Source organism: Spea bombifrons, chromosome 3, assembly GCF_027358695.1.
Source record: "Spea bombifrons isolate aSpeBom1 chromosome 3, aSpeBom1.2.pri, whole genome shotgun sequence".
Classification (NCBI taxonomy): Eukaryota; Metazoa; Chordata; class Amphibia; order Anura; family Pelobatidae; genus Spea; species Spea bombifrons.
Window position 1 is genome coordinate 95,672,110 of NC_071089.1, and position 14,302 is coordinate 95,686,411.

Genomic DNA, 14,302 nt, shown 5'->3' on the forward strand with positions numbered 1-14,302 from the left:
CAAGCAAATGTGTGCAGTTATATTATGGAGCAAATGAACTCAGGGCATCAATTTTGCAGGAAACTATACTGTGAAATGGCAGAAAAAAAGGTTGTGCATCACAACATGTATTATTGTTTCTTTTTATATAGAAATTTTTCCAAGACAGAAAAATTGCCTTCACATTCCTTTGAAGTTGACCATGAAGATGCAGACAAGGATGAAGTAAGCACCGAGAATCAATTCACAAAACGTATTTTAAATGCTTGCATGGGCAATAATCTCACTTGGCTGAATTGAGGCAAATCAGTACAGCACAGACATGCATTCTTCCCTAGTTTCATAAAAAATGTATAATGTTATTTTATTCAGGATACAACGTCCCTCTCGTCTTCTAAAGGAGGTGGCGGAGGAGGTGGATCGGGAGTTTTCAAATCTGGCTGGCTGTATAAAGGGAATTTTAATAGCACTATAAACAATAGCATTACTGTGCGGGTGAGTAGAAAACATTACTCTGTGTGTAATTACAGTTCTCAGCCCCCTCAGCGTGAAAACACTTGCATATTATGTGCTGTGTGTTGTGAAGCATAAAATATCTGGACATATATATGACCATGGAATTGTCTAAAGCTGAGCTTCAGGAAAATATTTTGTCACAAGAGCCATACCCAACGTTCAGTGCTTTAATGTTTTATTTTCCCGCTCTTTTCAGTCTTTTAAAAAACGCTTCTTCCAGCTGACGCAGCTGTCGGATAATTCTTACATTATGAATTTTTACAAAGATGAAAAAATATCAAAGGAACCAAAAGGATGTATTTTTTTAGACTCTTGCACTGGGGTCATCCAGGTGAGTGCTAGAAAATACCTTAACCGTTTCATCTCTACTACCTTGCTTTGGGTTAATGTACCAAAAAAGAGTGTTTGTTGGTATTTGTATAAATATGTGTGCATAATAGACACGGATAACACAGTTAATCATTATGCTCTTATACTTCCACAAAACATCAACTTCTAATAAAAATAATAAAAACGTCTTGTTTTCTTGACAGCTTCTACATAAACCAATGTTTTCCAACATTTAACTTTGGGAGGCACACTTCATATAGACAGGTTTGGGTGTTGGGTTTTAAAATGTAATAGTGCAGTATGATAATAGAACCTATGAAATTTGTAGAAATTATTGTTCTCCATCTGCCCTACAGAGCACCATTTAACATCAAATATTTATAGGTAATTAAGAGATGCCCAACGTCAGTTTACCACCAAAGTGTGAAAGTATGTTCTCATTGACATGTGATTGGGGCAATCTCCTGTATACTTAAAATACATTTGGAAATCTGAAACGCAGTGCTGTATGAGTTGCAGTGAGTGGACACATTGACCAGTATAGTTGAGTTTTAATGGCAAGACTATCACCTCACTGATGTAATAACTTTCTATGCTGTGCCAACATACTCACTTCAGGGTAGGCTCTTCGTAATGGATAGTTAAATTGGAATGTTTCAGTGAAAATAGGTCTTATAGCAAATAACCTCCGTCTATAGAGTGTCCATATCCTGGCCCACCTAAATGTCCACTAAAAGTCACCTAGAAGGTCACTGTGATTTCTGCCTTAACCTTTACATGTTGTGTAACGTGGACACATTTTCTTTCTCTTTAAATCAGAATAAACAGCTTAGAAAGCATGCCTTTGAGCTGAAAATGAATGACCTGACGTACTTCGTGCTGGCAGCTGAAACTGAGCAGGATATGGATGACTGGATTTCTACTCTTAATAAAATTTTGCAAATAAATCCCGAAGGAGTCATTCCAGAAAGGAAAAGCACTGATCTAACAGATCATAAACTTGGTAATATTTTTAGCCAACTCAATGAATTTTGACAACAGTAATATACATTCCACGGCTCACTTTGCAGCGTCACTTAGTTTCATAGTCCTATAATACGTATCTGCTGCTTTCGTTTCCCATAATTATCCAGTTGGATCAAATGGTAATTAATCTTGTTTCTATTGTATCTGCCATATAAACGTAACATAGGCCTGTTCTGTATTTCTACATCTGCTTCAGTTAAAATGTTTTATTTAATAACGGTGAGGTGTAGTTCAGCAATATGTGGAGAACTACATCTGAAGAGACACATTCTTTGTGATTGCTAGGATGTGTCCTACGTGACACTGTTAATATTATCCCGTAATGTGTTTTTGCTAGCCTAGGAAATTCATTTAATATAATTAATAACAGCCGGTCCCTTGGCTTACATTTTCTTTGTTAATTGTTATAAGACGTATGTTCCTAATACGATTTGGACCAGGCTATTTCAATTTATCATTCCTTTTGTCGCGACCAACGATCACAGCCTTTTAAACTAAAAGAGCTTCCACTTTGATAAGATTTAGTGTGTTGAAGTTTAATTCGAAACACATTTCTCCTGCTGTGTTTTGAAAATAATGCATACGATAATGAATAAAAAAATTATAGTTTTTGATGTAGTTTTGTGCTTTGTAAATTACAAAGGAAAAAGCAAAAAAGTCATTATTTCTTCACTGATTAATAAAGGCTACGAAAAATTTAAATCATAGGTCACAGCACACTGTGTAGCATTTCATAGACTGTTACCTTATTCTTTCACACCTTTTTCTAGATGATCCAGAAGCCCTTATGAATTTTGAATGTCATCAGGAAGAAGAAGATGCCACAGAGAACTCCTTGCACCCTGACCTTGCTAAAGTTAGTAACACGTACTTACCTTTTCTGCTTTAATTCTAAAAAAAGTGTGTTTATGTGACACAATATAAAAAATATATCATGCTCTAATATCAAAGGGCTTTGTATGATCTATAGTGATACATAAACAATATAGAAACATATCTCTTTAACAAACAGTAAGCACTTATACTCAGTATTCATTAATTAACCCTTGAAAAATAAAGTTGATTGATTGGTAGTTTGCATTTACAGTAATAAAGTACCATTGCAAAAGAAAGTAACTTAACTCACTAGTTCTTCCACTTTAAGTACCTAACAGAAACAGAAGAAAGCATCAGATCTGCTAGAAATGTGGATCGACTCAATCTGTTTTCTCTCGACCCAGATATATGTGTAAGTGTATCTTATTACACTATTATTATTATTATTAATATGATTATTATTAGTGTTTTACAATTCGTAAGAGCCAAGTCGCCAGGTCCTCTACATTTTTTCATCTGGCTATTAACATTTTATGACATTTTAGGTTGATTTCCTTCGACAAATCCCTCTCTGACTCCAAAATATCAACCCGGCTTATAGGTTTATACGTTTTTGTGCAGCTCTAATTATTTCTTCTTCTTATTATTATTATTTCATGACTGTTGTCATCTTTATAATTTTGGTTTCTTGCAACAGTGTTTAAGCATGAAATACGTATGCAAGATTTCCATCACAAAAAAGCAAAGCATTTATAACAATAGAACTGTCTGTTCTACAGTTTAAGCTATTGCGTTTCTTTCTAATCTACTTGAGTTAATATTTTTAGGTAACAAAGCTCCAAAACTCAGCAAGCGACTCTGCAATCAAACCATTTGAGGAAAAGACAACTAAGAGGATTATGATATGTTGCAAATCCCTCAGTCTAAATCTTCAAGCCTGTCTCACAGAAAATGACAATGATCCAATAACAAATGTACGTTTTGGGAAGTTATCTTATTGCGTTCTTCAGAATGGAAGAGCATACAACTCTTGTGCTGTGTGCTATTTTCCAAACAAAAAGTGCTCTGCCACTAGTGCAGACAGAATATAATAACATGCGCAGTTTCTAACAAATCAATTCGAAACATCTTAAAAACAAAACAGAAACAGTTTTCAGACCCAATGTGTATATCTGTGAACCTGTCACTTTAGTTGTTTCATGGTATAATGTGATGGGCCCTGTGGAGATGTTGTATAAACTCAAACGTTCGTTGTTCACTAACAAGATTGGGCTGGAGATCCTTATTTATGCTGTGTGCAGGTCTAACCTTCAAGGGGTACTTATCATCTTCTGGATTTGAGTACTTTTGTCCCAGTACAGGCTTGGAAAAAACATTAAACAGTAAAACAAAAGCTTTATCTTTGGTCTTCTTTCCATAGCTGGAAAAATTTGGAATCCTATCAAGATACATAGATAGTGCCGACAGAAAAGAACCAGTTGGCCCATCTAGTATGCCTTTTTTAACCACTTTTTATTATTAATACTCTTGGATAGGTTTATGCGCTTCCTTTGTAAATCCCATATGCTCCTTATCGAGCTTCTGAGGTCTCCAGAATCACTAATATCATAATGCAATCACTATCTGCTATGATTTCCATGTGTGATTGCAGGAATGAAGCCTCTGAAGCCCTGGGTATGGAATCTGGTTCCATGGGGAAAAAGAAATACTAGATTGTATATCCTGTCTTGGTCTTTGTGGACCCTTGTGCCATACTGACAATATAAACAAAGGCAAAATTTGTGAAAAATTTTTTAGACTGGGAGCAATCACCACACACACACACACTATATATATAGAGAGAGCAAGAGCATGGGAAAGATAGAGGAAAGCCAGAACTAGTGAAGATTTTACACGAAACAGAAAGAATAGATAGGCATCTAATAAATTAAAGTTATTAGACTGTATTGTTAGAATTTTATTATTTTTGTCCTCTTTATTTCACAGGAGTTATTGATTTAGATAGAAAAGTCAGCTTACTGTTTCTAGTCTCATATCATTATATCATCATATTATTTCCCTCTTCCCAGATTGAGCCTTTCTTTATGTCAGTGGCTTTATTTGACATCAGGGATGGGAGGAAGATATCTGCAGATTTTCATACCGATTTGAACCATGATATTGTCAGACAGCTGATTTCCAGTTCCACCAGTACTTCCGAAAATGGAACAACTTCTCAGCTCATCAATCAGGGAAAGGAACTGGAAGAACCCCATATCCAAGGTTTCCCAGAGAAGTGGCTGCAGTACCCCAGACAGGTAAACACATGTTAGGGGAATGGGATTAACAGGACCAGGTACCAGGTACTCAAAATGTGAGTCCTTCACCCTGATGGGTTAGACCAGAGTTACATGACAGTACCTGTTAGGTTAAAGGGGTGCTAAAGTCAACTTTACCACTCCTCTATCCTGAGTGTTTAGTGGTGTATTTGTTTTAATATTAATAATTATATATATATATATATATATATATATATATATATATATATATACACACTGAAGAGATGCAATAAATTGAATGTGAAAGATTAATGCATCCCAAGAAGATGGAGCCTTCTTGAAAGCACGCGTGAGTGTATAAGAGCTGTTTACCTAGGATTGAAATCAATAAGTGCAGAATGTAAAGGAAGGGAAAGTTCTAACAGATTTCAAGTTTAGTGCCAGGATTTTAAAGGAGCCATTAGCACACCTGGACATTATATGCACCTTAATGCTTTAAAGGCTTCCTGGCTTTTACCCCATTTCTAAATAGGTTCTAAATCAACGGATATCCTAGAATATGTCCCTGATGTAATTGTGCCCAACTTCTATGTGTATTTCTTACGCACACAACAAATACAAAAAAGTTTTACAATAAAAGCATAATGTACTTTTATTAAAAAAAAATAACCTTAGTTTGAATCTTGAGGGTATTTGTACTATAGCTCAGAGAGAAAAAAAATGAATTTTCTGTGATTTTTAGACATTACCTTCTATTCCCAGCAAGTCAATCTTTTAAATAATTCTTGAAAGAATCATATAAAAGATTTCTTGTAAGAATCGTAATTTTTAAATAAAAAAATAATTTTAGTAATAATTAGACTTGTGCATTCGTCTTCGGGCGAACATGAAAACGAGCACGAAGAGGCCGTTTTTTTGTTCGTTCCGAAGGAACGTAGAACAGAATACAGTGCCGGCAAACCGTAGGCGAAGACGAAGACTCACAATCACGAAGAATCGAAGATTCTTCGTGATCGTCTTCGTTTTTGCCGCGCAACCGCCAAAATTTCAAACAGGAGTGAGCTGATCCTCGTCTGTCCAATCAGCTCACTCTTGTGACGTAACGCTAAGGGTCTCGTCCAATGCCTGTGCTGCTGTTTTTTGAATTCTGAAGGCGCCTTTATAAGACCAGAGCTTGCCTGAGAGATCCATTCATTTTTCGCTGTGACTGCTTTGGCAACACTGCTGTGCTGCATCCGAGCGTTACAGAGAGAGATTGTTCTGTTCTGTGTGAGACTGGTAAGCCTTTCTCACAGTGTACTTCATCCTCACTTCAGTGCTACTTAATATAATTAATTTAATAATAATAATTTGATTAATTTAATTTTTTTAAAATTAATTTGTCATCAACTTTAGTGTAAGTGCTGTTGAGTTGACAGTGCACCCAGTGCCTCAGTGGCACTGGGGTGCCCTTGCCCTGGGCTGGCACTAGTGCCTATTGCCTGTCCTGCTTAAATAAATTAAATAGAATTTATAAATTACAATTTAATAGAATCTATAATTTAATAGTTCATTATAATATTATATATATATATATATTTGTCAGTCATATATATATATATACTATAGTATACTAGTGTAGAGTGTACTGTAGACATTCATCTACTAGTGTCTAATTTAAAATCAGTAATATTAATTAATATAATTAATAATTGAATTCATTATAAAATATATATATTTGTCAGTTATAGTTAGTAATAGTATACTAGTGTAGAGTGTACTGTAGACATTCAGAACATCTACTAGTGTCTAATCTAAAATCAGTAATATCAATAATTCTCTAATTCTTTCTTATCTTAATAGTTAATTAAATTAGCTATAAATAAAAGTAATAATATTAATTAATTACTACTAGCGTATAGTTCAGCTAATCTTATTAGTACTGGTGCTGCAGCTCTATAGTTTGTGCTTTGTTTTAGCAACAGTAAGAGACCAAGTCAATTTTTCTTAATTAATCTTTCATTTTATTTCATTTGTTTTGCTCACCTCAGTCCATCAGTGAAGTGAACTTGTTGGGCTAGTGAGTGCAGCCGCATAAGTGCTGTGTTTTTTTTTGATCAGCAAGCAGTGACGTTAACTGTTTTGCAAAGATTTTCTCATTTATTTTACATTTTATTTCAATTTTATTAAAAGTACCCTTAGTGTTTTGCTCACCTCAGTCCATCAGTGAAGTGAACTTGTTGGGCTAGTGAGTGCAGCAAGCAGTGAAGATAACTGTTTTGCTGTGACATTTTATTTTATTTCTAATTCTTTTCAAGAAAAATTGACTGTGACGAGCTGTACTAAGCAAAGCTTCAAGCTACTAGCTGTAGTACTAAAATAATTCTAATCTTCTTTAATCTTAATCTATAATATATTATAAATAATAATATTCTAATTCATAATCTATAATATAAGTAATTCTAATTCTAAATTCTAATTCATAATCTATATTCTTCTATCTATAATACATAATATATAAGTAAATTAGTTCTAATCTATTAATATTATATAACTTAATATTAATTAATAAATCATATACTGAATCTGATTTAACCTCACTTTAGCTTAGTGGGTTTGAGAGCGTCTGCCTAGAGGTAGACTTATAGTAAGGAAATATAGCTTTAGGCTAGCATAGTAGTAGGCTAAGCTCTTAGGCCCGTGTAAATTCAAATTAAAAATAAAATACTGCTAGTTATTAAATAGTTAATCTTGAGTTAATAATTTAAATAACTTTAGGATTTTGGCAGATTGCACACAGCACAGTGCAGTAGTGCATAGTTTTACTTTTTAAGCAGTAGCACTGAAGAGAACTTCCTCTAATTTTTTTGTCTTTAATTCGTTTTTCCTTTTTTTTATTTTTATTTTTTTATTTTTTTTTTATAGTTTTTTAAACACTACACTACACTACACTACACTACACTACACACACAACACAAAATTTGAAATGGATCCTCCTTTTGGGACTAAGGAGGGACAAGCTCCATCTACCACCACCACCACCACCACCACCACCACCAGCACCACCACCAGCACCACCACCAGCTCTAAGATGCAGCCTTTGCGTCAGTCTAGTCGGCCAAGTAGGCCAAGCTCTCGCTTATCATTTGGGGAAGCATTGCTTGAAGGATCATCAAGTAAAGGAAAGGCACCAAAAGCAGGCAGTAGTAGTGCGGCTAGGCCCACAAGCTCTATGGTTTTTTACGGAAAGCCTAAAGCACCAGAAGCACGTTCAAAGTTAAAGGGTAGCACAAGTAGTACCAGCCCAGTGACTAAAAAGAAGTGCCTTTTGCCCCAAGCAGCATCTTCCCCATCCACCAGCAGCATGCAAGGTACCAAGCAGAGCCAAATTAGCAGCAAGACTCAGAGGGGTCCCAAACCAAAGCGATCTCATTCCTTTGTAGGGAAAACCACCACCACCACCACCCCCGCCTCTACCACCACTAGTGCTGCGCCTACTGTTCCCACTGGTACCGCCACGCCATGTCCTCCTAGTACCTCTAGCAAGCCACCAAGTCCTTACAAAATTTTTGTAAAGACAGTTAGAGAGAGGGCTACACATAGTGGAACTCCACCTAGCGAGGTAGCAGAGGAGCCTGAGACTGAGAGGCCAAGTGCAGAGTCTATTCTTCCTGCTCGCACTACTACTAGTCACGAGTCTCACGACGATATCAGTCTTAGCTCCAGCCTAGCAGGAATTCCATTCGATCTGGCTAATGAAGAGCTAGACTATGAGCCAGAGGAAGTAGAGGAGATGAGTGGTCAGGAATCAGATTCCTCAGGGAGCAGTGTCCAAATGACTAGTGCACAATTTTCCCCTGAGCCTCCACCTTCTCCGCTACGATCATCACCATCACCACCACCAGCAGCAGCAGCAAAACCTAGCAAATCTAAAGCAATTAGCAGTCCCACTATGGCCAGTACTGTTACCACCAGTCCCACCACCACTAGTTCTGCCTCTGTTGATCCACCCCGAGCAGTAAGAGCAGCACCCAAGGCACACTCCAAGGCTATGCGCGCCCCAATTTGGGAGCACTTTGAAAATGTTGAAGAAGGGCGCTATGGAAAGTGCAAACATTGTGGGAAGCTAATAAGCAGAGGGAAAGTGTCTGGCCATTTTACCAGTGCTAGCATGAAGCATCACCTCAGCACTCAACACAACGCTGTGCTATTGGGGAAAGATGCAGAGGTAAAACTTAGTGCAGGCAGCATAGCTGGTGGCCGTGGAAAAACCCCAACAGCTTCTTCTTCTGAGCCAATAGCAGCAGCAGCAGCAGCAGCAACTAGTGCTGGCAGCCAGAGACCAAGGCAGGTTGGAGCACTGCATGTCCAGCCCACCCTGGAACAATTTGTGGCATTCCAATCCAAAAGGTCAATGCCCAAACAGCAGGCCAATAAAGTAACGCGACTGATTGGTCAGTTCATTGCTGTTGGAGGGGCATCCTTCTCTATGATCGAAGGGGAGCCTTTCAAACAATTGATGGCGGCTGTGGCTCCACAATATACAGTTCCGTCACGTTCCACTTTCAGCAGGAACATTGTCCCCTCATTGTATCGGTCCTGTGTTGCAGCAGTGAAAGAGGAGCTTTCCAAGGCTGCTGGTCAGTCTGTTCATTTCACTACAGATTTGTGGAGTGCACCTAGCGGCCAGCATGCCTTTCTTTCTTTGACAGCACACTGGTGGCAGCCCGGTGTGTCTAAGGAAGCTGCTGCAGCAGGCTACCGATCTTTCCTTCTCCATGCAGAAGTGATGGATGAAAAGCACACTTCCCAAAACATTCTGCATGCGATGAGGAAAATGTTTAGCCTTTGGGTGGGAGCAGAGGCGGGCACCAATGTTGAAGTTGGTTTTGTGGTAACTGACGGAGGTGCCAATATGGTGAAAGCGCTGCGAGATGGTCATATTGTTGGTGTGCGCTGTGCAGCCCACATCATCCATCTTGTAGTGAAGGCAGCAATGTCAGAAGGAACTAATGTGGCAGCAGTAGTTCTGTCCCGCTGCAGAAAGATCGCTGGGCACTTTCACCATAGTGTTAAGGCTAGCCAACTTTTGAGGGAAGAGCAAGAGAGGTCAGGTCTTCCCGTACACTGCCTACGTCAGGATGTCAGTACACGGTGGAACTCCACGTTAGACATGCTAGAGAGGATTTTGGAGCAGCAGAGGGCAATCCATAATCTTGCCTCAGAGCACAATATTGGGATTACCTCTCCATTGAATAGGGAGGATTGGACAGTGATCGCCCAGCTAGTGGCAGTCCTTAAACCATTCAGGGATGCCACAGAAAATTTAAGCTCAAACACTGCCAGTCTGGCCCAGGTAATCCCAGTGTTCTCCCATCTAGGCAGCAAGATGGATGTGTTCCTTGGAAACCGTGAGGCTGTTCAAGGTGGCACTCTACATCCTGACGTAGCAGCCATAGTCAGGAAGCTGAAGGATCTGCTAAAAGTACACCTTCGCAAGCGAATGGAAGAGAGTCCCGAAATGATGCTAGCGTGCCTTTGTGATCCAAGAATTAAGGGAAAGCTAGCTTTGAAATTCAATGTTCTCAGTAGCTACCGGGAGCAATTGGTCAACAAGGTGCGTGACTGGCAGCGTAAAATGGGAATGCTGTCCGAGGAGGGTGAGGTGCAGGAGGAGGAAGAGATGATGTGGTCTGCTACCCCTAGCAGCAGCATCAGCAGCAGTGCCACAAGCAGCACAACACAGCTGAGTGGAGCAGCTGCGTTTTGGGAAGAGGCACTTGGCAGTATAGTTGGACCATCTGACAGAGCTAGCAGCAGAAAGGAGAGTAGTGCTGCTGAAATGGTCAAACTTTACCTCTGTGAAGTTCCTTCTGCTCCTAATGTTGATCCTCTTAGCTACTGGGATGAAAAGAAGAGTGTGTGGCCTGCACTCTCATGGGTTGCGCAGCAGCTTCTATCATGTCCGCCAACCACTGTTCAAAGTGAGCGCGTGTTTTCTATGACTGGAAACATACTGAGTCCACAGCGCTCACGCATGGCACCTCATCTGATGGAGCAGATTGCCTTTCTTAAATTCAATCTGCCCAAATTGGGTTACCCAGCTCTTAGCTTGGAAAGTTAAATTTTTTCTCTCTAATGTTTAAGGTAGTTTCTCCCCCTGGTTGCACTTGCTGCGGTGTGGCAATGCCTGCTACCTCCGCTGGTGTAGCCAATTTACGCTAGGGCCTAGTGTCTGAGCTCTGTAAGTCCGCTCCCAAACGCCTAGGACTGACAGTCTTTGGATGCTTTGCCCTGGGGTGAAACAGGTGAGTGGGTCGTCAATTGCCCACTCATTCACCTTTTTCCGTTTCCAACGCTGCTGCTGGTGGTGGTGCCAGTATCTTTTGCCAGTTCGCTTCCTGGCTGAAATCATGCCTCAGATGTCCCTAATGGAAAGGGTAGTTTCTCCCCCCTGGTTGCACTTGCTGCGGTGTGGCAACGCCTGCTACCTCCGCCGGTGTAGCTAGCTTATGCTAGGGCCTTGTGTCTGAGTTCTGTAGGTCTGCTCCCAAACGCCAAGGACTGACAGTGCTTGGATGCTTTGCCCTGGGGTGAAACAGGTGAGCGGGTCGTCAATTGCCCACTCATTCGCCTTTCCCAATTCTGCTGCTGCTGGTGGTGGTGCCAGTGTCTCTCTTCAATGCCAGTTCGCTTCCTGGCTAGTGTCATGCCTCGAATGTCCCTGATGGTAAGGGTAGTTTCTCCCCCCTGGTTGCACTTGCTGCGGTGTGGCAACGCCTGCTACCTCCGCCGGTGTAGCCAGCTTACGCTAGGGCCTTGTGTCTGAGTTCTGTAGGTCTGCTCCCAAACGCCAAGGACTGACAGTGCTTGGATGCTTTGCCCTGGGGTGAAACAGGTGAGCGGGTCGTCAATTGCCCACTCATTTGCCTTTCCCAATTCTGCTGCTGCTGGTGGTGGTGCCAGTGTCTCTCTTCAATGCCAGTTCGCTTCCTGGCTAGTGTCATGCCTCGAATGTCCCTGATGGTGAGGGTAGTTTCTCCCCCCTGGTTGCACTTGCTGCGGTGTGGCAACGCCTGCTACCTCCGCCGGTGTAGCCAGCTTACGCTAGGGCCTTGTGTCTGAGTTCTGTAGGTCTGCTCCCAAACGCCAAGGACTGACAGTGCTTGGATGCTTTGCCCTGGGGTGAAACAGGTGAGCGGGTCGTCAATTGCCCACTCATTTGCCTTTCCCAATTCTGCTGCTGCTGGTGGTGGTGCCAGTGTCTCTCTTCAATGCCAGTTCGCTTCCTGGCTAGTGTCATGCCTCGAATGTCCCTGATGGTGAGGGTAGTTTCTCCCCCCTGGTTGCACTTGCTGCGGTGTGGCAACGCCTGCTACCTCCGCCGGTGTAGCCAGCTTACGCTAGGGCCTTGTGTCTGAGTTCTGTAGGTCTGCTCCCAAACGCCAAGGACTGACAGTGCTTGGATGCTTTGCCCTGGGGTGAAACAGGTGAGCGGGTCGTCAATTGCCCACTCATTTGCCTTTCCCAATTCTGCTGCTGCTGGTGGTGGTGCCAGTGTCTCTCTTCAATGCCAGTTCGCTTCCTGGCTAGTGTCATGCCTCGAATGTCCCTGATGGTGAGGGTAGTTTCTCCCCCCTGGTTGCACTTGCTGCGGTGTGGCAACGCCTGCTACCTCCGCCGGTGTAGCCAGCTTACGCTAGGGCCTTGTGTCTGAGTTCTGGAAGTCCGCTCCCAAACGCCAAGGACTGACAGTTTTTGGATGCTTTGCCCTGGGGTGAAACAGGTGAGCGGGTCGTCAATTGCCCACTCATTCGCCTTTCCCAATTCTGCTGCTGCTGGTGGTGGTGCCAGTGTCTCTCTTCAATGCCAGTTCGCTTCCTGGCTAGTGTCATGCCTCGAATGTCCCTGATGGTGAGGGTAGTTTCTCCCCCCTGGTTGCACTTGCTGCGGTGTGGCAACGCCTGCTACCTCCGCCGGTGTAGCCAGCTTACGCTAGGGCCTTGTGTCTGAGTTCTGGAAGTCCGCTCCCAAACGCCAAGGACTGACAGTTTTTGGATGCTTTGCCCTGGGGTGAAACAGGTGAGCGGGTCGTCAATTGCCCACTCATTCGCCTTTCCCAATTCTGCTGCTGCTGGTGGTGGTGCCAGTGTCTCTCTTCAATGCCAGTTCGCTTCCTGGCTAGTGTCATGCCTCGAATGTCCCTGATGGTGAGGGTAGTTTCTCCCCCCTGGTTGCACTTGCTGCGGTGTGGCAACGCCTGCTACCTCCGCCAATGTAGCCAGCTTACGCTAGGGCCTTGTGTCTGAGCTCTGGAAGTCCGCTCCCAAACGCCAAGGACTGACAGTGTTTGGATGCTTTGCCCTGGGGTGAAACAGGTGAGCGGGTCGTCAATTGCCCACTCATTTGCCTTTTCCAATGCTGCTGCTGCTGCTGCTGCTGCTGCTGCTGCTGCTGGTGGTGCCAGCATCTCTTCTCTGCCAGTTCGCTTCCTGGCTAGTGTCATGCCTTAATTGTCCCTTATGGTAAGGGCAGTTTCTCCCCCCTGGTTGCACTTGCTGCGGTGTGGCAACGCCTGCTACCTCCGCCAATGTAGCCAGCTTACGCTAGGGCCTTGTGTCTGAGCTCTGGAAGTCCGCTCCCAAACGCCAAGGACTGACAGTGTTTGGATGCTTTGCCCTGGGGTGAAACAGGTGAGTGGGTCGCCAATTGCCCACTCATTCGCCTTTTCAATGCTGCTGCTGGTGGTGGTGCCAGCATCTCTTCTCTGCCAGTTCGCTTCCTGGCTAGAGTCATGCCCAAAATGTCCCTAATTGTAAGGGCAGTTTCTCCCCCCTGGCTGCCTCTGTCTGCGGTGTGGCAACGCCTGCTACCTCCGCCGGAGTGGCCAGCTTACGCTAGGGCCTTGTGTCTGAGCTCTGGAAGTCTGCTGCCAAACGTCTAAGACTGACAGTGTTTGGGTGCTTTGCCCTGGGGTGAAACAGGTGAGTGGGTCGCCAATTGCCCACTCATTCGCCTTTCCCATTTTTCAATGCTGCTGCTGGTGGTGGTGGTGGTGCCAGCATCTCTTCTCTGCCAGTTCGCTTCCTGGCTAGAGTCATGCCCAAAATGTCCCTAGTGGTAAGGGCAGTTTCTCCCCTCTGGCTGCGTCTGTTTGCGGTGTGGCAACGCCTGCTACCTCCGCCGGAGTGGCCAGCTTACGCTAGGGCCTTGTGTCTGAGCTCTGGAAGTCTGCTGCCAAACGTCTAAGACTGACAGTGTTTGGGTGCTTTGCCCTGGGGTGAAACAGGTGAGTGGGTCGCCAATTGCCCACTCATTCGCCTTTCCCAATTCTGCTGCTGCTGCTGCTGCTGGTGGTGCCAGTGTCTCTTCGATGCCAGTTCGCTTCCTGGCTAGTG

At 42.8% G+C, this 14,302-nt stretch overlaps 1 protein-coding gene across 2 annotated transcripts in view; it reads left to right on the forward strand.

The window, feature by feature from the left end:
* DOCK10 (dedicator of cytokinesis 10) overlaps positions 1-14,302 on the forward strand; it is a 94,515-nt gene that overhangs the window by 30,836 nt on the left and 49,377 nt on the right. For both annotated transcript variants that reach the window (XM_053458886.1, XM_053458887.1), the window contains exons 5-12: positions 132-204; positions 352-474; positions 692-826; positions 1,645-1,828; positions 2,622-2,707; positions 2,996-3,079; positions 3,495-3,641; positions 4,737-4,964. In XM_053458886.1, the coding sequence (XP_053314861.1) occupies positions 132-204; positions 352-474; positions 692-826; positions 1,645-1,828; positions 2,622-2,707; positions 2,996-3,079; positions 3,495-3,641; positions 4,737-4,964 (1,060 nt within the window). The remainder of the gene's footprint in view (positions 1-131; positions 205-351; positions 475-691; positions 827-1,644; positions 1,829-2,621; positions 2,708-2,995; positions 3,080-3,494; positions 3,642-4,736; positions 4,965-14,302) is intronic.